Consider the following 23722-nt stretch of genomic DNA (forward strand, 5'->3'; position numbering starts at 1 on the left):
TTGAAATAGCACAAGAAAAAATACTATTATATTTGTTTGCATTATAGTATTTTTCTTCATCTTGAATGCACACAGACACTATTGCTAATTTCAGATTTTGTTTCATTTTTTTCAAATTTACTCTTTTCCCCATATTATCATCCTGCTAGAACTCTTAGTAAATAGAAAATTCTTTCTTGGGGCACCTGGGTGGCTCAGTGGGTTAAAGCCTCTGCCTTCGACTTGGGTCATGATCCCAGGGTCCTGGGATTGAGTCCCCCATTGGGCTCTCTGCTCAGTGGGGAGCCTGCTTCCCCCTCTCTCTCTGCCTGCCTCTCTGCCTACTTGTGGTCTCTGTCTGTCAAATAAATAAATTAAATCTTTTAAAAAAAGAAACTTCTTTCTTATAAAACTAATAAGGCAAGCAGACTTGTCACTTTTTATAACACAAAATTATCTTATGCATCCATGAAACAATCAGTTATAAGGGCCTCTAATCAAAATATAACATCAGACTCCATTAACAGTAGACTTAACATACTATCTGAAGCCTGTCAGATTTATTTTAGAGAAAAAGGAAGCAAGAATTCTCCAACCTCTTCATTATGGACTTTGGGGATTGAGATGGTATACGCAATATGGAATCCTCAAAGGTAAATAGGTAAATAGAGAGATGAACAACAGGAAGTATACCCAAATATTACATGTCTGAACTAAAACCAGATGTTAATTTAGCAATTACTTTCCAGTAATATGGTATTTTTTTAGTATATGAAAGGACACTGGATGAACAGCAAGTCATAAAAGAGTCTGATATATTGTATAAACCAATGACCCATCTTTTGCATTTTAGCTATGATATTTCAAATAGCACCATCTCAACTAATTCATACAAAAGAGATTATGCTATCTTTGAACTCATCTTTAGGGATAAGCTTGAGATCTGACAATAAGCAAATGCGAAGAAGTTCACATCAATATTAACACTGATTTTGTAAAATTGATTGAAAACCTGAAGAACTTTGTGCCAGAGTTTTACTAACCCAAACTGGTTAGTCTTTCTTTAAGATTTATTTATTTTAGAGAGGGAGAGAGAGAAAGCGTGCAGGGGAGGGGCAGAAGCAGAGAATCTCAAGCAGACTCCCCACTGAGCATGAAGCCCAAGGTGGGGCTCCACACCAGGGGCTCCATGAGGGGTCCCATGAGGGGCTGGATCCCATGACCATGGGATGACGACCCCAGAGGAAACCAAGAGTCAGATGCTCAACGGACTCAGCCACCCAGGCATCCCAATCTGGTTAGTCTTAAATTTCTTTTTCTTTTAATATTTTATTTATTTATTTGACAGGGAGACACACAGCGAGAGAGGGAACACAAGCAGGGTGAGTGGGAGAGGGAGAAGTGGTTTCTCGCCCAGCAGGGAGCCCTATGCGGGGCTTGATCCCAGGACCCTAGAATCATGACCTGAGCTGAAGGCAGATGCTTAATGACTGAGCCACCCAGGTGCCACTAGTCTTAAGTTTCTACTGTATATCCTGCTAGTCATGTATTAGAGTACATGGTTTAATATTCTATTAGTCCTCATCATTTGCTAATATAGCATAACAGGTCTAGTAATATTTTTATTGAAAACATAACAGAGAAACAAATCTTGAAACCATTCTTGGAAACTCAGGAGAGTCTTCAAAATCAATAGATTAAAAATACTATCCAATATTGTATTAATAAAATTATAGGAGATACTTATTGATGTTCACTCTTTGCTATCATGGCTCATTGAAGTATACACAGTTATATGATCACAGATCATTTGTTCAGTCAGCACAAATCTCACAGACAACAATAAAACTGAAGAAGACTGAATTCTCAAATACCCACACACATTCAAAGATTTTCATGGGAGGGACACCTGGGTGGCTCGGTTGGTTAAGCGTCTGCCTTCAGCTCAGGTCAGGTCCCATGTCAGGCTTCTTGATCAGCAGGGAGCCTGCTTCTCCCTTTGCCTGATGCTCCCTCTGCTTGTGCATGTGTGCTCTCTCTCTGACAAATAAATAAAATCTTTAATAAAAAAAGATTTTCATGGGAAACATACACCTTTTAGGCTGTTACTGAAGTATACAATTTTGGAAACACTTATTGAATCCTTTGTTGATATCCAGAATCCTTGAAATAATCATATTACCACTTAAATTTGTCCAAACATTATCGTTATTCACAACCTAAAAAGGACAGGGCCGGGGTGCCTGGGTGGCTCAGTGGGTTAAAGCCTCTGCCTTGGGCTCAGGTCATGATCCCAGGGTCCTGGGATCAAGCCCCACATCGGGCTCTCTGCTCAGCAGGGAGCCTGCTTCCCTTCCTCTCTCTCTGCCTGCCTCTCTGCCTACTTGTGATCTCTGTCAAATAAATAAATAAATAATTTTTTTTTTAAAAAAAGGACAAGGTCATTTTCATATCTGTCATTCGGCTTTGGTGTTCTGCTAGAAGGTTGCAGATCACAGTCTTCCAGGTTTTCTCATATATTAAATGATTCTTCTTATTTATATTATCTCCAAACAATGGATACCTTGTCCCTACAATGGCAACTCTTCATTATCTACATTATCTACATTACATTGAACGATGTAAAGACCTATCCCAATGTGACACTACAACAAATGATAATGATGCTCATGAACATCTTCTGAGAAAAAAGTCACTTAACACACAAAAAACCCTCAATTCTTATCTCAATTACAGCATTGTACAAAATTAACTATGAGGATAATCATAGTTTTTGAAGAAGGTTTTTTCTTAAGCAAAACAGAAAGAAGGATTCACCTGTATATACTTCGTGCTTGATTTTCTTAGCCATAACTATGCCTGAGCAGAGAAAAAATTATTGTAGAAAACTCTACAGTGAATAAAAGGATGGCTCTAGGGGCGCTGGGTGGCTAAGTGGGTTAAAGCCTCTGCCTTCGGCTCAGGTCATGATCCCAGAGTCCTGGGATCCAGCCCCGCACCGGGCTCTCTGCTCAGCAGGGAGCCTGCTTCCTCCTCTCTCTCTCTGCCTGCCTCTCTGCCTACTTGTGATCTCTGTCAAATAAATAAATAAAATCTTTAAGAATACTTCAATTAAAAAAAGAATGGCTCTAGAATCTAAAAGATATACCTTTGAATATCATTTTTACCATGTACTAGCTGGATGGCAGTAGACAAGCTAGAAAATTATCTTACCATCTCTTAGTTCATCTTTAAAATTTGGATAGTCACAGGTATTTTATTAGTTGTTAAGAGGACTCAATAAAATTATGTATTTTAAGTCCTTCACACAGTGTTCTAATAAACAGAAACAGTTCGGGACGCCTGGGTGGCTCAGTTGGTTAAGCAGCTGCTTTCAGCTCAGGTCATGATCCCAGCGTCCTGGGATCGAGTCCCACATCGGGCTCCTTGCTCAGCAGGGAGCCTGCTTCTCCCTCTGCCTCTGCCTGCCACTCTGTCTGCTTGTGCTCACTCTCGCTCCTCTCTCTCTCTCTGACAAATAAATAAATAAATAAATAAATCTTTAAAAATATATATGTGTGTATATATATATATATACATATAAAAAAAAACAGAAACAGTTCAAAGAGTAGTGGCTTATTTATAGTTGGTGACTGTTCTTGTTCTACTTTGTAGCTATGGTTGAAGAGAATTTCAGTATGATAAACTAGGGCATGTTTTTTCCTTTTCAGAAGATTTCCTAATGTTCATCTTCATGGAGATCATCCTTTTTTGTGTGTAAAAATGGTGACTAATGCCTCCTCAGTATTTCTGTTAACTTTACCCTATCCATAACATGGTTCTTCTCTACAATGTAAATATATCATATATAATCTATTTCTTCACACAATACAGTTAAAGTGTTTCTAACTTAGGGAAGCCTGGGTGACTCAGTTGGTTAAATACCTGCCTTCAGCTCAGGTCATGATCCCAGGGTCCTGGGACTGGCCCACATCAGGCTCCTTGCTCAAAAAGGACCCTGCTTCTCCCTCTGCCTGCCACTCCCTCTGCTTGTGTGCTCTCTCTGACCAATAAATAAACAAAATCTTTTTTAAAAAAAAAAAGGCTTCTAACTTGTACACTGGGAAAAAAAGGACAAAATAAACTTTCACATCAATTGATTTAGATGCTTACAGGTCTAAATACAAGTTCTCTGTGATCTCTTTAAAGAAGACAATTCACATCATGAGTTTGCATCAAATGTATCTAAAGTATACAACATCAAATGTGAAATGTGACCAACACCATCACTGTCAAATGCAAGTGACCATGGAGTATCTATAGATACTCCATGGTTGTTATGCTTAAGCTATTTAAATCAATGTCATTTCAAAGACCTAGTGGCTTGGTGGACACAGGCAGCAGTACCACCTTTCCCCATATATGGGAAGACTCCCTTAAACTCAAAGCACAAGGAAGTGTGAATTTTCCTAACCCTACCCTAATAAATTTCCATACAGCCTTAGAATAGGTACCATGAATGGAAGAAACATAAATATGATCAAATATCAAATAAATCTTCCAATTAAAAAAGGAAATCAATGAATTAATCTGGAGGAGAGCAGCAATAGATTGAGCAGGCAATTAGCAAAACTGAAATTACACTAGGAAATAAAGAAAAAATGTAGTTTATCTGAAGCAGCCGAAGATGATGAAGAAAATAATCAGGAAATCATGAAAGGATTAAAGGAAAAAGTAAAGTCCTCCCCAAAGGTAAGACTGCAACTTCATTCAGTATCTCAGAAGCATGCCATTGATTATAAAGAAACAAATTTATTTATGAAAGGAAGCCATCTCAACAGCCCATGCCCATTAGTAATAAATAAACTTATAGTTTATAGGAAGGTAAGAATTCAAACACATTTCAAACTCAAAACAACTAAATTATGAAGTTATGCATTATTATGGTAATTTTTAATACATGAACACAATGAGTGGAGGACACCAATTAGAATAAGGAATTGAACAGAAAAAGTGAACTTGCTGCAAAATTGAGAACTAGAATATTTAAGGTTTGCCTACATCCTCCATTTCCCATCAGTGATTCTCACCTGGATAACTTAGCCTTCTTCATTTACAGACAGCTTTAGCCATCTATTTCATTATTGCTACTAGTACCACTATTATTATTTCCAGCAACTAAATAATGTTCTGCTGTGTTCATGAAGATTTCGGTGAAAAGTAATAAAAACGGCTAGACTTCCAGTGTGTTTAAAAATAAACCATCCCAAGAAAAGAAAACAAAAACAAATATATGAAACAATAAACCTACGCAAATGTCGCTGAACATATTATGCGATTGACATCAACAGGCATTAAATACATTCAGAATTACCGTACTTACATCATGCCCGAAAATCTGTTGTTCTCCACTATCTCCAGAATTTGAACAAGGAGGAATACTAGGGCTGAAGGCCATGAGGTCGGTCTTGGGCGCGCCCTCCCCAGAGCACACCCGCTGCCGCCTCTGCTGCGAGTACGACCAGCTCCCCACCGCGCTGGAGCACACGAGCGTGGGCTTCCCAGGCCCGCACGCGCCCTCCCTGGGCGGAGCCGAGCACCGCAGCGCCGTGTACAGCAGCAGCGTGAGCACCAGCAGGCTGGACACCGCGCAGATGGCGACGATCAGGTACACGTTGACGTCCACCAGCGCCGTCTCGGCGCCAGCGGCGCCCGCCAACACCCGCGACGACGCCTTTGGCGCCTGGCCGCTCTCCACCAGCGACAGCAGCACGGTGGCCGTGGCCGTCAGCGCCGGCTCGCCGTGGTCCTTGACCAGCACCAGCAGGCGCTGGCGCGGCGGGTCCGCCTCGTCCAGCGGGCGCGTCGTGCTGATCTCGCCCGTGTACAGCGCCACGCGGAACGGGCTGCGCGCGGCCCCCGCCGCCGGCTGCAGCTCGAACGACAGCCACGCGTTGTAGCCGGAATCCGCGTCCACCGCGCGCACCTTCGCCACCACGTGGCCCGCGCCCACCGACCGCGACACCAGCTCGCTCAGCGCGCCGCCCGCGCCGCCCGCGCCAGGCCGCGGCAGCAGCGCGGGCGCGTTGTCGTTCTCGTCCAGCACGAACACCTGCAGCGTCACGTTGCTGCCCAGCGGAGGCACGCCCGCGTCGCGCGCGCTCACTTGGAACTGCAGCAGCTCCAGCTCCTCGTGGTCCAGCGGCTGCAGCGCGTACACCTTGCCGCTCTCCGCGTGCACCGACACGTAGCTCGACAGCGCACGCTCGCCCACGCGCCGCTCCACCAGCGAGTAGGACACCAGCGCGTTCTCCTGCGCGTCCGCGTCCCGCGCCGACACCGTGAAGATGTGGCAGCCGGGCGGGTTGTTCTCCTTCACGAACACCGTGTACTCGGGCTGCGCGAACGCCGGCGCGTTGTCGTTCACGTCCGCCACTTCCACGGACACGCTGGCCGTGGCGGAGAGCGGAGGCGAGCCTGCGTCCCGTGCTGTCACCACCAGCTCATAGTTCGACACGCTCTCACGATCCAAGGCGCTGTCCAGCACCAGCGAATAGTAGTTCTTGAAGGTGGACACCAGCTTGAAGGGAACGTGGGGTGTTAGTGAGCAGGTCACCTGCCCGTTTTCACCAGCATCACGGTCAGTTACACTGATTAGGGCGATGACAGTTCCCAGTGTAGCATCCTCTGGAACAGACAATAATAGCGACGTCACCAGCAACTCCGGAGCATTATCATTAATGTCCAAGATTTCTACCAAGACTGTGCAGTGACCAAACATGGGGGGATGTCCTTTGTCAACTGCTTCTATTTGAAGTTTCCATAATTTAGTTTCTTCAAAATCTATTTTTCCATTTACTTTTATTTCTCCACTGGCCGAATCAATGTGGAAAAAGTCTTCTGTATTAGAAGAGACATCAGCGGCAAAGGAATAAAGAATGTGGCTGTTTGAACCTTCATCCAAATCCGAGGCGTTAAGTCTAATAACCAGTGTACCGTTTTTCGAATTCTCCAGTAATTTTACACGATGGACTGCTTTGTCAAACATTGGGGCATTGTCATTTACATCCAGCACTGTGATGTGTAACTCTGTGCTACCTGTCAGCTCAGGTTTGCCCCCATCAGTTGCTTGGAGCACCAACAGAAGCTCTGAAGCGACTTCCCTGTCTAAGAGTTTTTTTAGTACTAGTTGGAGCGGTTTTACCTGATCGTTGGTGGGTACTTCCAGAGAGAAATACTCATTGGGGCTCAGTTTGTAAGTCAGCAGAGCGTTGGCCCCGATATCTGCATCAGAGGCGCCCTCTAGTGAAAAATGCGAGTCAAGAGCCCTTGTTTCGGAAATAAACAATTTTTTTTGTGTTGCTGGGAATACAGGAGGATTGTCGTTAATGTCCTTCACCTCCACCTCCACATGGAAAACCTGCAGCGGCCTGTCCACGATCACCTCCAGGTGGATGTTACACTCCGCGCTCCGCCCGCACAGCTCTTCCCGGTCGATCCGAGAATTCACAAACAAAATGCCATTCTGTAGATTTACCTCCAGAAGGTCCCGGTGACCCTTGGATACCACTCGGAAAAGGCGGGGCACCAGCTCCGCGAGCTCCAGCCCCAAGTCCTGGGCGATGCGACCCACGAAGGTGCCGTGTTTGGTCTCCTCCATGACCGAGTAGTGGACTTGGCCATTGCCGGCCTCCCAGACTGCAAGGACCAGAACGCAGAGCAGCAAGCGCTTGGTTTCCTGGCCACCTCGTCCTGAAGCTAACATCCTGCTTTGCTTCTCGTTAGTAAATCAACATTTCATCAGCCTAAAGATGTAGTCCTTCTAGATCTTTCTTTTGAGTCCTTATTCCTGAGATCCCAACTGATCTTAACAACATGGGAGTGCACAGTCTTTAAAACACCGGAACCATGGAGATTCTTTCTGGTCCGTGAATTATCGTAATTTTCTTCTGTTCAAAGAATCCGCTCCTTAGAGAACAACGACATCCTGTGGCTCAAAATGGAAGTACGTTTGTGTTTATACTATTTCTTTCACTTCTATTGCTTCTCTCATAATTCCTTCATATATTGGTCCATTTTTAATTTGTAGGCCTTTAGTTCTTTCTTTATACATTCCTTATGTGTGACCACTGGTTCTTTAAAGGTGGTTTTTGCCTTACAAATTAGAATCCTATCAGTTTTACCTTGGATATAGACATCTAAGAGAACGCACTACTGGACTAACTATATTATCATGTATATAAACACTTAAAGAAGTCCATACTTGTAGATTACTAGAGATGGTGTGTTTTTTAGATTTTTGGAAAGTGATCATTTTGGAATGGCCTCTTGTTGAGCTTACTCCATTGCTAATACTACAATTTCTATTGCTTAATCCTTATACTATGTTAAATTATTCTAAACATTTCATTCAACTGTGAGGAGAATAACTCAAGATACAAGTTCTCTTAAGTTACCACCTCAACATAATGGTGTTTCAAATCAATACTGAAATGCAAGCTACTTGCCAGTTTATCCAAAGATTTATTTTCTTTGATATTAATTAATTTACCAAGAACTGACTCCGAGAAATACAAAGTATTTTTATTGTTGGCTCATTTTAAAGCTTTTTCAATTATTGTATCTGCTCAGGATGAATGTTGTAGTTTCCATGCTGAAGTACAACTTAAATTCACATTACATTCATTGCTATTTATAAAATACTTTCTAACCCTCCCAAGGAAAACCCACTGAATCAGGAATTCAAGTTATATTTTCTGTTTGTTTATATCCATTTTACTCCAGAATTGGTTTACAGAGACTAGAGTATAAAAGCATTCCAAATCTAATTCATTTACTCAATTTTTATTTTCCTGTTCTTATCTCCAGTGCAAAAACCATGTGGAAATTTGCATCACAACTGTTACCAATTACAATAAAGCTTATCAGTCTTATAGTAAAAGAGAAATATTTTAACCATTCTCAAGGCTGTTAAGAAACCAACTATCCAACATCTGAAATCCTTCTGATAAGATGGCAGCCACTGGGAAAATACCAAATTTCTCTACTGAAAAAAACTGTAAATGGCTACCCACAGCAATCTTAGGTTTTTATGAGAAAGTGAGCTGCAGTCTTCATTTGGAATACTTCTAAAAATAGGGATTCAATGATTATAAATCTATGCAAAAGATTTATAGTTCTAACTACTTGTAATTATTTTTTAAGTTGTGGAAGCCATAAACTGAAGATATTGCATAAAGAGGAGCAAAAACTTTTTTAGCACATGTGGGTTACTAAATTCAGAAAAAGACATGACTAAGACATGACTCCTTGTGTTTGCTGATTTAAATAATCTAGTCCCTTTGGGAATATGCCAGGCTGGAGGTCCATTCCATTTTTGGTTTAAGGAATTGCTTCATTAATTAAGTACACATCAAAGACAGTTTTTAAAGCCCTCAGAATACCAAGGCTATCATATAGCTCAATAATTATAGTATACCAATAAAGCCAAATGGGTTGGTTACAGATCTTAAAATGGACTATAACAAAAAAAATGGACTATAACAAATACTATGTCATCAAGAGACATAGAGTACTCATGATTAGCATCATTTTAATGCCATTTAATAAAATTATATTAAACATGATTATAAAATTAAAATGTTAGAGGGTTTTTATGTTTATTTATTTCAGAGAGAGAGCATTGGGAGGAGGGGCAGAGGGAGAGAAACTCAAGCCAACTCTATGCTGACTAGAGCCTGATATAGGGCTCGATCTCACGAAGTCAAGAGATCACAACCCAAGCCCAAACCAAGAGCCAGGCATTTAACCAACTGTGCTACCCAGGCACTCCTAAGTTGTCACAGGTTTTTTAAAAAAAATATTTTATTTATTTATTTGACAGAGAGAGAGACAGTAAGAGAGGGAACACATACAGGGGAAGTGGGAGAGGAAGAAGCAGGCTTCCTGCTGAGCAGGAAGCCTGATGTGGGCTGGACCCCAGGACCCAGAGATCACAACCTGAGCCAAAGGCAGAGGCGCTAACAACTGAGCCACCCAGGTACCTCAAGATGTCATGGTTTTAAAAGAAATTGACTAATTTATTTTTTGGCAAGAATGTTAAATCCTTAATTTGGAATATTTTCTGATTTCATCCTGAAATTTCCATAATTCGGAGTTAAATGAAAGAAATTGTCCATAAATTTTTAAAAAAATATTTATCATAGGGGCACCTGGGTGGCTCAGAGGGTTAAGCCTCTGCCTTCAGCTCAGGTCATGATCTCAGGGTCCTGGGATCGAGCCCCACATCAGACTCTCTGCTCAGCGGGGAGCCTGCTTCCCCCTCTCTCTCTCTGCCTGTCTCTCTGCCTACTTGTGATCTCTCTCTCTCTGTCAAATAAATAAATAAAATCTTTAAAAAAATATTTATCATAAAACAGAGACGGGACACCTGGGTGGCTCAGTCAGTTACGCATTAGCCTTCTGCTTAGGTCTTGATCGTAGGATCCTGGGATGGAGTCCCTGGGATGAGCAGGAAGCCTGCTTCTCCCTCTTCCTCTGCCACTCCCACTGCTTGTGCTCTCTCTCAAATAAATAAATAAACTCTTTAAAAATATAGACAGAGGAAGACAATGGCAAACTAAAAACAGTAAAATGTGTCTTTGCTATCTCTCAACTACTCCTGAAATCTCACCTCATTTCCTCCCCTATCTGCATTTCCTCCTCCAAAGACTTTAAAATTATTAAGTTGCTGGATAAAATGGTAACTGGTTGTGCTAAACTTTTGGTGAATTTTTGTGTTTTAAACATGTCCCCCCAGGGGTGCCTGGGCTGCTCAGTGGGTTAAGCCTCTGCCTTCTGCTCAGGTCATGATCCCAGAGTCCTGGGATCAAGTCCCACATCAGGCTCCTTGCTCGGCAGGGAGCCTGCTTCTCTCGCTGCCTCTGCCTGCCTCTCTGCCTGCTTGTGTGTACTCTCTCTCTCTCTCTCTCTCTCTGGCAAATAAATAAAATCTTAAAAAAATAATAATAATACTTTAAAAAATTAATATTAAAAAAACATATCCCCCCAAAAAGAGAAGTAAAATAAATAGGAATAAATTGGTAAACACACAATTCTGTGTTTCATTAATTGCTCAGATGAGGAGATACCTTTGGATAAGACTTTTCTGCAAGAGGGGCAAAGTGACATTATAAAAGGCAGAAAGAGCACCTGGGTGGCTTAGTGAGTTAAGCCTCTGCCTCAGGTCATGATCCCAGGGTCCTAGGATGGAGGCACATTGGGGCTCCCTTTTGAGCAGGGAGCCCTCCTTCCCTCCCCCCTCCCCCTGCCTGCCTCTCTGCCTACTTGTGATCTCTCTCTCTCTGTCAAATAAATAAATAAATACAATCTTTTAAAAAGGGGGCGGAAAGAGAAGGCAGATATAAGGGAAAAGAATTCTATATGCAAGTTGAAATACTCTGCATTAACTTATCATCTGTAATCTCTGAGAATAGGAGACTGACCAAGGGAAGTATTAACGTAAATAGGCAATGCCGTGCTTAAATTCCTGCCACAACAGTCTTTTTGGTGTTCCTAAACTTGAATAGAGATTTCACATTTTATTAGAAGCTATTTGTGAAACACACACAGAGTAAAAACTCAGCCTGCATACAGAAATGAAAAAGTATTGCTAAAGACCAGAGTTGAGATGATAAACTAGTTAACACTACTATTTTTTTTGTAAAATGGGATATAGCAAAATAAACAAAAATGAAATCATAGGTATCATGTAACAACTAGTCTCAGAAAGGAATACTGAATAGGATAGTGTTGGCACCCTGCACTTTAATTGTCTTGCATTTCGCAGTCTACCTTATCCAACACAACCCTGTTTAAGATGGCTAGAGAAACTATAAACCAGATGCACGCTACGATCTCAAATCAGTAGAGAACGTTCTAATAGAACAATTCAGCGTTCTCTTCAAATTTCTCATATTAATTTGAACTAAAGTAATTATTTTCAACCTCCTTAAAATTAAAAAGGATTTTAGGGGCGCCAGGGTGGCTCAGTGGGTTAAGCCTCTGCCTTGGGCTCAGGTCATGGTCCCAGGGTCCTGGGATCGCGCCCAGTATCAGGCTCTTTGCTCAGCAGGGAGTCTCCTTCCCCCCTCTCTCTGCCTGCGCTCTGCCTACTTGTGACCTCTCTCTGTAAAGTAAATAAATAAAATCCTTTAAAAAATTAAAAGGAATTTTCAAATGTTCTCCATTATTAAACATAATCATGACTTTTTCTTCACAGTGCAAAATCTTATACTTGCACATAATAAGCAATATTTCATGCTGATAAAGGAGTAGATCATGAAGAGCTCATTAAACTCTTCCATTTTACAACAGAACTATAAAACTTTTCTTCTGCTCAAAGAAGTGAATAGTACATACAGCAGAGATACCACCACTACCAAAATAAAAATGCAAAAACACTTTAAAAGCTCAAAACCCTTAATTTTGTAGATTAGGACATTTATAAATGAGCTTCAAGTCTACGTAGAGTACCATTAAAAATAAAATATAGGGGCGCCTGGGTGGCTCAGTGGGTTAAGCCTCTGCCTTCGGCTCAGGTCATGATCCCAGAGCCCTGGGATCAGAGCCCCCTCATTGGGCTCTCTGCTCAGCGGGGAGCCTGCTTCCCCCCTCTCTCTCTGCCTGCCTCTCTGCCTACTTGTGATCTCTGCTAAATAAATAAATAAAATCTTTTAAAAATATAAACACTGAATACTGAGGACATAGTATGCATTATAAGCTATATTGCACTACAGATATTTCTTTAAGACTTATTTGAGACAGTACCCGTGTGTTCTCTCGAATGCACCAAGCAAGAAGGGGGAAGATGCAGAGAGAAAGGAACAGAAATCTGCAAGCAGACTCCCCTGATGGGTGTGGAGGCCTGAGTAAGTCTTCATCCCAGGACCCCAAGATCATGACCTGAATGGAGAGTCCCATGCGTAACCAACTGAGCAACCCAGGCACCCCCATATATTTCTTTAAGATTTTATTTGCTTATGTATTTGACAGAGAGAGAGTGTGTGCACAAGAAGGGGGAACTGGAGAGGGAGAAGCAGGCTTTCCACTGAATAGGGAACCCCCTCCCGTGTGGGGTTCCATCCCAGAACCCTGGGATCATGACTTGAGCCCCCCTCTCTGCACTCCCCCATATTCTTTAATAAGAGAGAAAAGGCACATATCCACCCTGAAGAGAAATGACCAGAGCAGTCTTTAAGGTAAGAGGGTCATTCAAAATTTAGATTTGAGAATTAAACTACTAATAAAGTACTAGTTAAAGTACTAATCTCATAATTACATGTAACATTAAAAAGACACTAGTTTATGGGGAAAAAACCCAAAACCTACAAACTACATCAAATATTTGTATTGGAACTATAAGTACTTAAAAATAAGTTGAATAATTTAAAAAATTGAAGTATCAAGAAAAACTTGACGCACAGGATACACTAGACAAATTACAAAATGAAATTTTCTTTCTTTATTTTCTACAGTAAGCTGCATGCCCAACGTGGGTCTTGAACTCACAACCTGAGTTTAAGAGTCACGTGCTCTACCACTGAGCCAGGAGATGCCCCCAAAATGAGCTTTTAAAATAAATTATATTATATTAAATATTACTAGAAATATTTGAGGTTTTACAGAAATATCCTATATTAGAAAGGATGGAGATATTCTGAGACATATATGAGGGGGGAAAGCGGTTAATAAAATATTATTTACCAAACAACATATTGAAATAAAAAAGTAATAACCCACCTTCCTAGAGTAATCCCCTTCATTGGATTGCTCTTCCATTTCTCCGTCTGGTACTGGACACGGAGGAAGACTGGGGCTGAAGGCCATGAGGTCGGTCTTGGGCGCGCCCTCCCCAGAGCACACCCGCTGCCGCCTCTGCTGCGAGTACGACCAGCTCCCCACCGCGCTGGAGCACACGAGCGTGGGCTTCCCAGGCCCGCACGCGCCCTCCCTGGGCGGAGCCGAGCACCGCAGCGCCGTGTACAGCAGCAGCGTGAGCACCAGCAGGCTGGACACCGCGCAGATGGCGACGATCAGGTACACGTTGACGTCCACCAGCGCCGTCTCGGCGCCAGCGGCGCCCGCCAACACCCGCGACGACGCCTTTGGCGCCTGGCCGCTCTCCACCAGCGACAGCAGCACGGTGGCCGTGGCCGTCAGCGCCGGCTCGCCGTGGTCCTTGACCAGCACCAGCAGGCGCTGGCGCGGCGGGTCCGCCTCGTCCAGCGGGCGCGTCGTGCTGATCTCGCCCGTGTACAGCGCCACGCGGAACGGGCTGCGCGCGGCCCCCGCCGCCGGCTGCAGCTCGAACGACAGCCACGCGTTGTAGCCGGAATCCGCGTCCACCGCGCGCACCTTCGCCACCACGTGGCCCGCGCCCACCGACCGCGACACCAGCTCGCTCAGCGCGCCGCCCGCGCCGCCCGCGCCAGGCCGCGGCAGCAGCGCGGGCGCGTTGTCGTTCTCGTCCAGCACGAACACCTGCAGCGTCACGTTGCTGCCCAGCGGAGGCACGCCCGCGTCGCGCGCGCTCACTTGGAACTGCAGCAGCTCCAGCTCCTCGTGGTCCAGCGGCTGCAGCGCGTACACCTTGCCGCTCTCCGCGTGCACCGACACGTAGCTCGACAGCGCACGCTCGCCCACGCGCCGCTCCACCAGCGAGTAGGACACCAGCGCGTTCTCCTGCGCGTCCGCGTCCCGCGCCGACACCGTGAAGATGTGGCAGCCGGGCGGGTTGTTCTCCCTCACGAACACCGTGTACTCGGGCTGCGCGAACGCCGGCGCGTTGTCGTTCACGTCCGCCACTTCCACGGACACGCTGGCCGTGGCGGAGAGCGGAGGCGAGCCTGCGTCCCGCGCTGTCACCACCAGCTCATAGTCCGACACGCTCTCGCGATCCAAGGCGCTGTCCAGCACCAGCGAATAGTAGTTCTTGAAGGTGGACACCAGCTTGAAGGGAACGTGGGGTGTTAATGAGCAGGTCACCTGCCCATTGGCACCAGAGTCACGGTCGGACACGCTGATAAGGGCGATGACAGTTCCCACCTGAGCATCTTCTCGTACCGGGAGTGACAGAGAAGTGATAACCACCGTAGGTGAATTATCATTTTCATCCAGAACTTCCACTAGTACCGTGCAGTGACTAACCATAGGTGGGATTCCTTTATCTGTAACATCTACGTGAATTTCATAAGTGTTACTGTCCTCAAAGTCAAGTGCATCATTTACTCTTATTTCTCCCGTTTTTTCGTTCATTAGAAATTTCCTCTTTATGCTGGGTGGAACCAAAGCACTAAATGAATATATCATTTCCTTGTTTATTCCTTCATCTGCATCAGACGCATTTAGCCTTATTAATAACGTTTGGTTCGCTGAATTTTCATACATCTTAACTTCATAGACGGATCGGTCAAATACAGGCGCATTATCATTGGCATCCAACACCAAGATCAGCAAAGTAACAGATCCAGTATATTCCGGTTTGCCTCCATCAGTTGCGGTTAATAACAACTGAAGCTGAGGATTTTCTTCACGATCCAGCATTTTTTCTAGAACAAGCACTGGGGATTTGCCTTTGTCTTTTTTGTTTATAATATCAAGAATGAAAAACCCATTTGGACTGAGTTTATAGGTAAGCACTGCATTCTCTCCAACATCCGCATCGGATGCGCCTTCTAGCGGAAACCGAGAGTCAAGCAGTCGAGATTCGGGTATTGAAAGCTTTTGTTCTGAGACGGAGAAGACCGGCGCGTTGTCGTTAATGTCCTTCACCTCCACCTCCACATGGAAAACCTGCAGCGGCCTGTCCACGATCACCTCCAGGTGGATGCTGCACTCCGCGCTCCGCCCGCACAGCTCCTCCCGGTCGATCCGAGAATTCACAAACAAAATGCCATTCTGCAGATTTACCTCCAGAAGGTCCCTGTGACCCGTGGACGCCACTCGGAAAAGGCGCGGTACGAGCTCCGTCAGCTCCAGCCCCAAGTCCTGGGCGATGCGGCCCACGAAGGTGCCGTGTTTGGCCTCCTCCGGGACGGAATAGTGGAGCTGGCCGCTCCCCGCCTTCCAGGCTGCGGGAAGCAGAAGCAAGAGGAGGCGCAAAGCTCTTTGGTTGCTGGGTGTGTAGACCAACATCGTATCTTTCTGCCGATTTACAAATTGATGAATCAGCGGTCTAGAAGAAACATGTTCTCTGAATTTTCCTATTCGACTTCTTACATCTAATTTTATCATAAATGACTGAGATCTGAGAACGTAGCTCCTTTCTAGTCCTTGAGAAACAGGATTATGCCTTTGTTCTAAAAAACATTTCATGGAAGACAGCGACATCCGGTGGCTGAATGTGTAAGTACAATTCCGTGCGTTTAACTTGTCTTTCAGTCATAGCTTTTCATTCTATTTTGACGGATTTGTATCTCTACAGATCTCCAAAAGTTCACATGATGTCTCTTTTGTATATAACAATAATTACTGCATACTCCTAGTTCAGGGTTTCCTGAGTGGAGAACCTCAGAGAAGTAATTTCTTCCCCAGCAATGATTATCATTAGCTATTTTGGAAAATAGTCTTAATATTTGTATATACTGAGTGTATTAGTATTTTACTGGATGACAATTTTAGACCAATTCCAGTTTTTTTAAAGATCTGATTTATTTGAGAGAGAGAGAACGAGTGGCGGGGAGGAGCAGAGGGAGAGGGAGAAGCCGACTCCCCATTGAGCCAGGAGCCTGATGAGGGACTTCATCCCAGAACACTAGGATCATGACCTGAGCTGAAGGCAGGAGCCCCAAATATTTTCAAGTTTTGATACCTAATTCACTTCTCTTTGTCATTATCTGAGATTAAATAAAACTTAGTAGACACTAATCTGAAGAATCAATTCTCTAAGTTGTTTAAAACTCCTAAATTTCCATCATCACTAGTTCGTTGAGAGAAGATCACTGGCTTTAACATCAGAAATGCCTCCATTCTGATTCCTATTCTTAAACTTACTAGTTGTGTGACCTGGGGAAAATAATTTTACCTCTCTGTCTCTTTTTAGTTTTATAATATTCATACAATAATAATATGGTGGTTGCATGAATTATGATATATTAAATGCCTAGGATTGTACCTTAAGGGGAGTGAGTGGTTCATAAATGGCAATATTCTCAGGCCTCAATTTAGCCACATTTATTTTCACATTGTGTCAAGACCACAATAAGCTTTTTGGTTAAAAAAATTATTACCTGTAGAATATTATAACTGTGTAATGTCTTCACGGTTACTACTGCACAGGCTGATTCATGGTTCCGGTCTTTAGGAAAACAGAAAAGTACTTTTAGTGAGAAATCAGTTACACAGGGAGAAGTTTCACTTTCTGATATGCATCTTACATGGGCAAAAATAACCTTAATTGTGATTCTAAATAAAATAATTTAAAAATGTGTGATTTCCACTTGCAGAGACAAGTGCTTTCATCTTTGTTATATTTAATCTTTTCAAGGACCCCAATTACAGTTTTGGAATTATCTAATAGTTTTATCAGTGCCAATAAAGCTCTTCATCACTACCTACAGTAAAAATATTTTGTTTCTCAAAGTTCTTGGAACCAAATATTCAGCAACTGAAATTCTCTTTTAATATATCTACACTACTGAAAAAAAAAAGAAAGAAAATTCTCTTTTCCCAAGAAGGGAAAACTTAATAATAGGAACTCTGGTCTTATCCAAAGGTTAATTTATTTACTTTAATGAGTTGTGATTTATAAAAGAGATAAAAATTATTAATTCTTCCAGTTGTTATTAAGAGCTGAAAAATAGAGCAACATTTATGAACAAGAAAATTGACAGGCATGAGTCATTTAATTCATTGGTTAATCTGCTCTACTAAATTTTTTTACACTTTTCTACTGCTTTATATTGATCTTAGTTAAAGTCCATTTAAATTCTGATTTTAAGGGTATTTTTCTTGTAAAGTATGAATTAAAGTGTAACAAGTTGTGGATCCATCCACCAATACCAATCAATGTTTAGTCTGAGTTATTATCTGGAATCTAATAATAAGTTTATCAGTGAATAATCATCTTAACACAAGGTAATGATATAAACTAAATTCCATTCCTGTTAATGTGCATTTTATAGCAAGTAATAACATAAAGGCGCCAATTAAGTCTTCAATAATTAATAGAAAGTAGGGGATAGTGAAATGATATCCTCTCAAATAATAAGAACTTGGTTTGCCAAGCATCTCATAGAGCTATTGGATCTAAAGCTTCAGTTGAATAACAACCATCTAGAGTTGTTATTAAAATGCAAATTTGCCTGTCCTAATTATTTCAGAAATGTTAGGATGGAATCTGGGAACCAGAGTGTTTAATAAGAACTCCAGATGTTGCTAATGCACTTAGCATTATCAGGTCTAGGATAGGATAGGCTGACCATAGGCCACAAGGTACCTGGGAAATACTCCATTTATGTCTGTGGTCTTTCTTGTCTATTTATTTATAATGTCCCATCACTCTTAAGTGTCTAAGATTGGGTGAGAACTTAGATAGTTAGCCCCATATAAAAACTACAGTTTAAGGACTGGCATAGGGAAGTTTCATTATTGGCTTCATGATTGCTCCTTGAATTGAAGAGTATTACCCACAGAAACACAGAGAGCTAGCTGCTGAGCAAAATACCGAAGTGTCTTCCATGCTCTCACCCCTCTATTTTGACTTTCCAAGCTCTTTTAAGTCCTAACTTCCTTGGATTACAGTGTGCTCATGCTTCCTGATGATGTAAAAGGTAAATTCATTGCTAGATGTTCACTGGTCTTCTGAAAATTTGCATATGATGATAGCCCATATTCAGGAGAAAATAAAAATTAAGGACAAAATTACCAATTATATCAATACAGCCATCAATAATAAAGAATAAAATGTATAATTATAGAAGACATAGTAAATAATAAATCATACTAGTTCTAAGAGACTAAAGGAGTGTGGGGGGGTGGTTGAATTTCTAGCACTCCTCAATCCATACAATCTACATAACATATAATCAAATACCTGGGCCCAACTCATTTAATTCATTGATTCATCTATTCTGATAAATTGTTTTTATACTTCTCTACTTCTTTAGACTGATCTTAGGTTAAAGTCTATTCAAATTCTGATTCAGTTGCTCTTGCGCATGAAAAAGTGCAAGGACAGAGATATTTGATTTAAGGTGAATTATGCTGACAGACATGGACAGGATTGATCACAGGAGTTCAGAGAATATTCAAGTTTTGAAAGAAATACAATGAAAAAGGGGGACCTGGGTGGCTCAGTCATTAGGTGTCTGCCTTCCGCTCAGGTCATGATCCTAGGGTCCTGGGATGGAGTCCTGCATCCTGCTCCCTGCTTGGTGGGGAGCCTGCCTCTCCCCCTGCCTGCTGCTCCCCCTGTGTGGGTTTCTGCTCTCTCTCCCTCTCTCTGACAAATAAATAAATCTTTTAAATAAATAAATAAATAAATAAATCTTTAAAATATATATATATATAGAAAAGAAAATAGACTACTTTGTAACATATGCCAAACATGTCCTCTATAAGGGAAAAGAAAATATCACTGAAATATATTATTTAAGTGAATTTTACTTGCACTTTTATGGTTTTATTGTGGCTCTATTCTCAAAGTTACTCTGATTTTGCTCTGCTGAGTTTTTAATTAAGGAATATCTTGTTAAAAATCTAACACAATTATACTGTTACGCTGAAAATAAATAAAAATTTTTTTTAAAAATCTAACACAATTTAAAAATACTGGAATAGAAAAATAAGTCATGTAACAAAACTCAACAGAAGTACAAATGAAGTTTCTAAAATATAAATTAGAAAACAAAAACTTGGACTAAAGACAGTATGAAGAACCACCAATCTGAAAGTCACATGCCATAATTCAGGAAATATAAATTTAATATGTGATGAGTTTAAAGGTGCAATTGACCATCTCCAGATTTCTTTCAGAATATTGAGAGAAAAAGTAAATCATCATCTCCTCTGATAGGGGTAACTTTTTACAGTTATAGACTGAATTTCAAGAGAATTCAAACTTTGGAATGTACATATATCTGTAATGCACAAACATGTATGTATACTAACAAAAATTTCAGTAAAAAGGAAAAGGTCTTTTGAAAAAAGAAAGTACCTCAAGGAAGTATTTTCTCCAGTATCAGATAAAAGATGAATTTCAAGAAATTTTCTAAATGTAAAAAAGATTCTCAATCAATATACTTCAATATTCTCAACCTAGTATATAGAAACATATTTTACAAAAGTTGAAATGAGAGTTACATCTCTAGCATTTGTTGTCAGAATTAGATTCCTAAGGTAAAGTAACCGTTTTCTAGAGTATACTGAAATTTATTCATTGAAATAATAAACACTGAGTAGTGCTGGCCAACCATGTCTCTAGTCTCCATCCAGAGAAAGGTAGAAAAGTACAGTTATGTATTTCCGCTTTGGGTTTCTTATAAACAATAGATTATACACTGAAGTATCATGCAAACTTTAGAAATGAGAGGCGTCTGGGTAGTTCAGTCAGTTAAGCATTTAAGGGTATGCTTCCTGCTCCAGTCAGGATCCCAGGTTCCTGAGATCCAGGCCCCACATCCCAGCTCCGCACGGAGCTCTTCCATCTCCCTCTGCCCCTCCCCTCTCTCGTGTTCGCGCACGCAGTCTCTTTCAAATAAATAAGATTTTCTTTCCAAAGAAATGAATAAAAGATAGACTGATGTTGGAGTATACTTAATGTGTAGCAATTAAGTTGCTTTTCACCGAATAGTTTTCAGGTACAGTGGCAGCTCAGCTTTAGGAATTCAATATGACTCCCATGACAGATTTTAAATGAAATTGATTCCAGCACCCACTAAGTACTACTCAATATATGGTTTTTAATGATTCGTAATTGGAAGTCAAAATACAAAAGGCAGGTATAAACTTAAAGTATTCAACTTCTGAATAATAAGAAAATATTCGCAGATCTCTAGAATAAATGAGTAAAAACTATTCAAAAGACCCGTCTGCAAATAAGAATGTCTTTCACACTTGAAAAATAAATATATGAATGAATAAAATATGTGAATAACCCACCTTTCCAGAGGACTCCAAAGAAGCTTCTGGATCCTCCGTTGCATTTAGAGATCCAGGACACGGAGGGAGACTGGGACTGAAGGCCATGAGGTCGGTCTTGGGCGCGCCCTCCCCAGAGCACACCCGCTGCCGCCTCTGCTGCGAGTACGACCAGCTCCCCACCGCGCTGGAGCACACGAGCGTGGGCTTCCCAGGCCCGCACGCGCCCTCCCTGGGCGGAGCCGAGCACCGCAGCGCCGTGTACAGCAGCAGCGTGAGCACCAGCAGGCTGGACACCGCGCAGATGGCGACGATCAGGTACACGTTGACGTCCACCAGCGCCGTCTCGGCGCCAGCGGCGCCCGCCAACACCCGCGACGACGCCTTTGGCGCCTGGCCGCTCTCCACCAGCGACAGCAGCACGGTGGCCGTGGCCGTCAGCGCCGGCTCGCCGTGGTCCTTGACCAGCACCAGCAGGCGCTGGCGCGGCGGGTCCGCCTCGTCCAGCGGGCGCGTCGTGCTGATCTCGCCCGTGTACAGCGCCACGCGGAACGGGCTGCGCGCGGCCCCCGCCGCCGGCTGCAGCTCGAACGACAGCCACGCGTTGTAGCCGGAATCCGCGTCCACCGCGCGCACCTTCGCCACCACGTGGCCCGCGCCCACCGACCGCGACACCAGCTCGCTCAGCGCGCCGCCCGCGCCGCCCGCGCCAGGCCGCGGCAGCAGCGCGGGCGCGTTGTCGTTCTCGTCCAGCACGAACACCTGCAGCGTCACGTTGCTGCCCAGCGGAGGCACGCCCGCGTCGCGCGCGCTCACTTGGAACTGCAGCAGCTCCAGCTCCTCGTGGTCCAGCGGCTGCAGCGCGTACACCTTGCCGCTCTCCGCGTGCACCGACACGTAGCTCGACAGCGCACGCTCGCCCACGCGCCGCTCCACCAGCGAGTAGGACACCAGCGCGTTCTCCTGCGCGTCCGCGTCCCGCGCCGACACCGTGAAGATGTGGCAGCCGGGCGGGTTGTTCTCCTTCACGAACACCGTGTACTCGGGCTGCGCGAACGCCGGCGCGTTGTCGTTCACGTCCGCCACTTCCACGGACACGCTGGCCGTGGCGGAGAGCGGAGGCGAGCCTGCGTCCCGCGCTGTCACCACCAGCTCATAGTTCGACACGCTCTCGCGATCCAAGGCGCTGTCCAGCACCAGCGAATAGTAGTTCTTGAAGGTGGACACCAGCTTGAAAGGAACGTGGGGTGTTAGTGAGCAAATCACCTCCCCATTAGCTCCAGAATCTCGGTCAGACACATTAATCAAGGTGATGACTGTGCCCGGCTGAGCATTCTCTGAGATAGGGAGAGACAGGGAAGTAACTGTCAACTCAGGAGCATTATCATTAGCGTCCAAAACTTGCACATGAACTGTACAGTGACCAGCTAGTGGTAAGAAGCCTTTATCGATCGCTTCTATTCGAAGTTTGTAGGTTTTACTTTCTTCAAAATCAATATGTCCTATTGCTACAATTTCTCCGCTTATGGCATCAATGTAGAACTTAGATTTTATATCTGGGGAAACATCACTAGAGAATGAGTAAATAATATCCGCATTCGAGCCTTCATCCAAATCTGAGGCGTTAAGTTTAATTACCAAAGTTCCATTGGGAACATTTTCTGGTATTTTCACGGCATAGAGTGTTTTATCGAAAGCGGGGGCGTTGTCATTGGCGTCCAGCACTTTGATGAGTAACTGAACGGAGCCGGTCAGCTCAGGTTTGCCTCTATCAGTGGCCGTGAGCAATAAATGAAGTTCCGGAGATTGTTCCCTGTCTAAAGGTTTCCGTAATACAAGTCCAAGAGGTTTTACCTGTTCGTCATTTGTTGGTACGTCCAGAGAGAAAAACTCGTTCGGGCTCAGTCTGTAAGTCAACAGAGCATTCTCCTCGATATCTGCATCGGAAGCGTCCTCTAGTGGAAACCGAGAGTCTAGCATCCTGGATTCTGCTATAAACAGATTCTTTTGTGTCTGGGGGAACACAGGCGCGTTGTCGTTAATGTCCTTCACCTCCACCTCCACATGGAAAACCTGCAGCGGCCTGTCCACGATCACCTCCAGGTGGATGCTGCACTCCGCGCTCCGCCCGCACAGCTCCTCCCGGTCGATCCGAGAATTCACAAACAAAATGCCATTCTGCAGATTTACCTCCAGAAGGTCCCCGTGGCCTTTGGACGCCACCCGGAACAGGCGCGGTACGAGCTCCGTCAGCTCCAGCCCCAAGTCCTGGACGATGCGGCCCACGAAGGTGCCGTGTTTAGCCTCCTCCAGGACCGAGTAGTGGACCTGGCCGCTTCCAGTCTCCCAGACTGTGAGAATTATAAAAAACAGCAGTAGATGCCGGTGCTCCCGGTCGCCTCGATTCGAGTACACCATTTCAAATTAATTGGGTTTTTTTTTTTTTTCATTCAAATCGTAACGTGTCTCAAAATCTGGAGGAATCTTCTCATCTCTTCCTTACTATCCTGAAGCGCTCGCCATTGTTCGTCGGCTTAGAGAAACAGAATGAGGAGTCTTTCCAGTATGAAAACGGGTGACTTAGTCTTGTCTTGAATGAGAAAATTTCGCGGTAAAGAGCGACATCATGTGGCCAAATAGTAAGTAC

The 23722-nt window shown here is 43.6% G+C and overlaps 4 protein-coding genes across 8 annotated transcripts in view; all 4 read right to left on the bottom strand.

Moving 5' to 3' along the window:
- The window catches only part of LOC308343024 (protocadherin alpha-C2), a gene marked incomplete at both ends in the record, with an annotated part of 206533 nt that overhangs the window by 139242 nt on the left and 43569 nt on the right, over positions 1–23722 (bottom strand). The window lies entirely within an intron of this gene.
- On the bottom strand, positions 5303–7723 carry LOC308342619 (protocadherin alpha-10-like; the record flags this gene model as incomplete). Its single annotated transcript, XM_080803213.1, has 1 exon — positions 5303–7723. One exon carries the CDS (start codon positions 7721–7723, stop codon positions 5303–5305), a length of 2421 nt encoding a protein of 806 aa, XP_080659339.1.
- Positions 8008–16381, bottom strand: LOC308342622 (protocadherin alpha-10-like; the record flags this gene model as incomplete). The annotated part of the gene is given in 5 exon segments (XM_080803215.1): positions 8008–8112; positions 13702–16230; positions 16232–16280; positions 16282–16295; positions 16301–16381. Coding segments are annotated over 5 exon segments (2778 nt in total).
- On the bottom strand, positions 20919–23493 carry LOC308342623 (protocadherin alpha-7-like; the record flags this gene model as incomplete). The annotated part of the gene is given in 2 exon segments (XM_080803216.1): positions 20919–21062; positions 21064–23493. Coding segments are annotated over 2 exon segments (2574 nt in total).

Source organism: Martes martes, assembly GCF_963455335.1.
Source record: "Martes martes genome assembly, chromosome: 5".
Taxonomy (NCBI): domain Eukaryota; kingdom Metazoa; phylum Chordata; class Mammalia; order Carnivora; family Mustelidae; genus Martes; species Martes martes.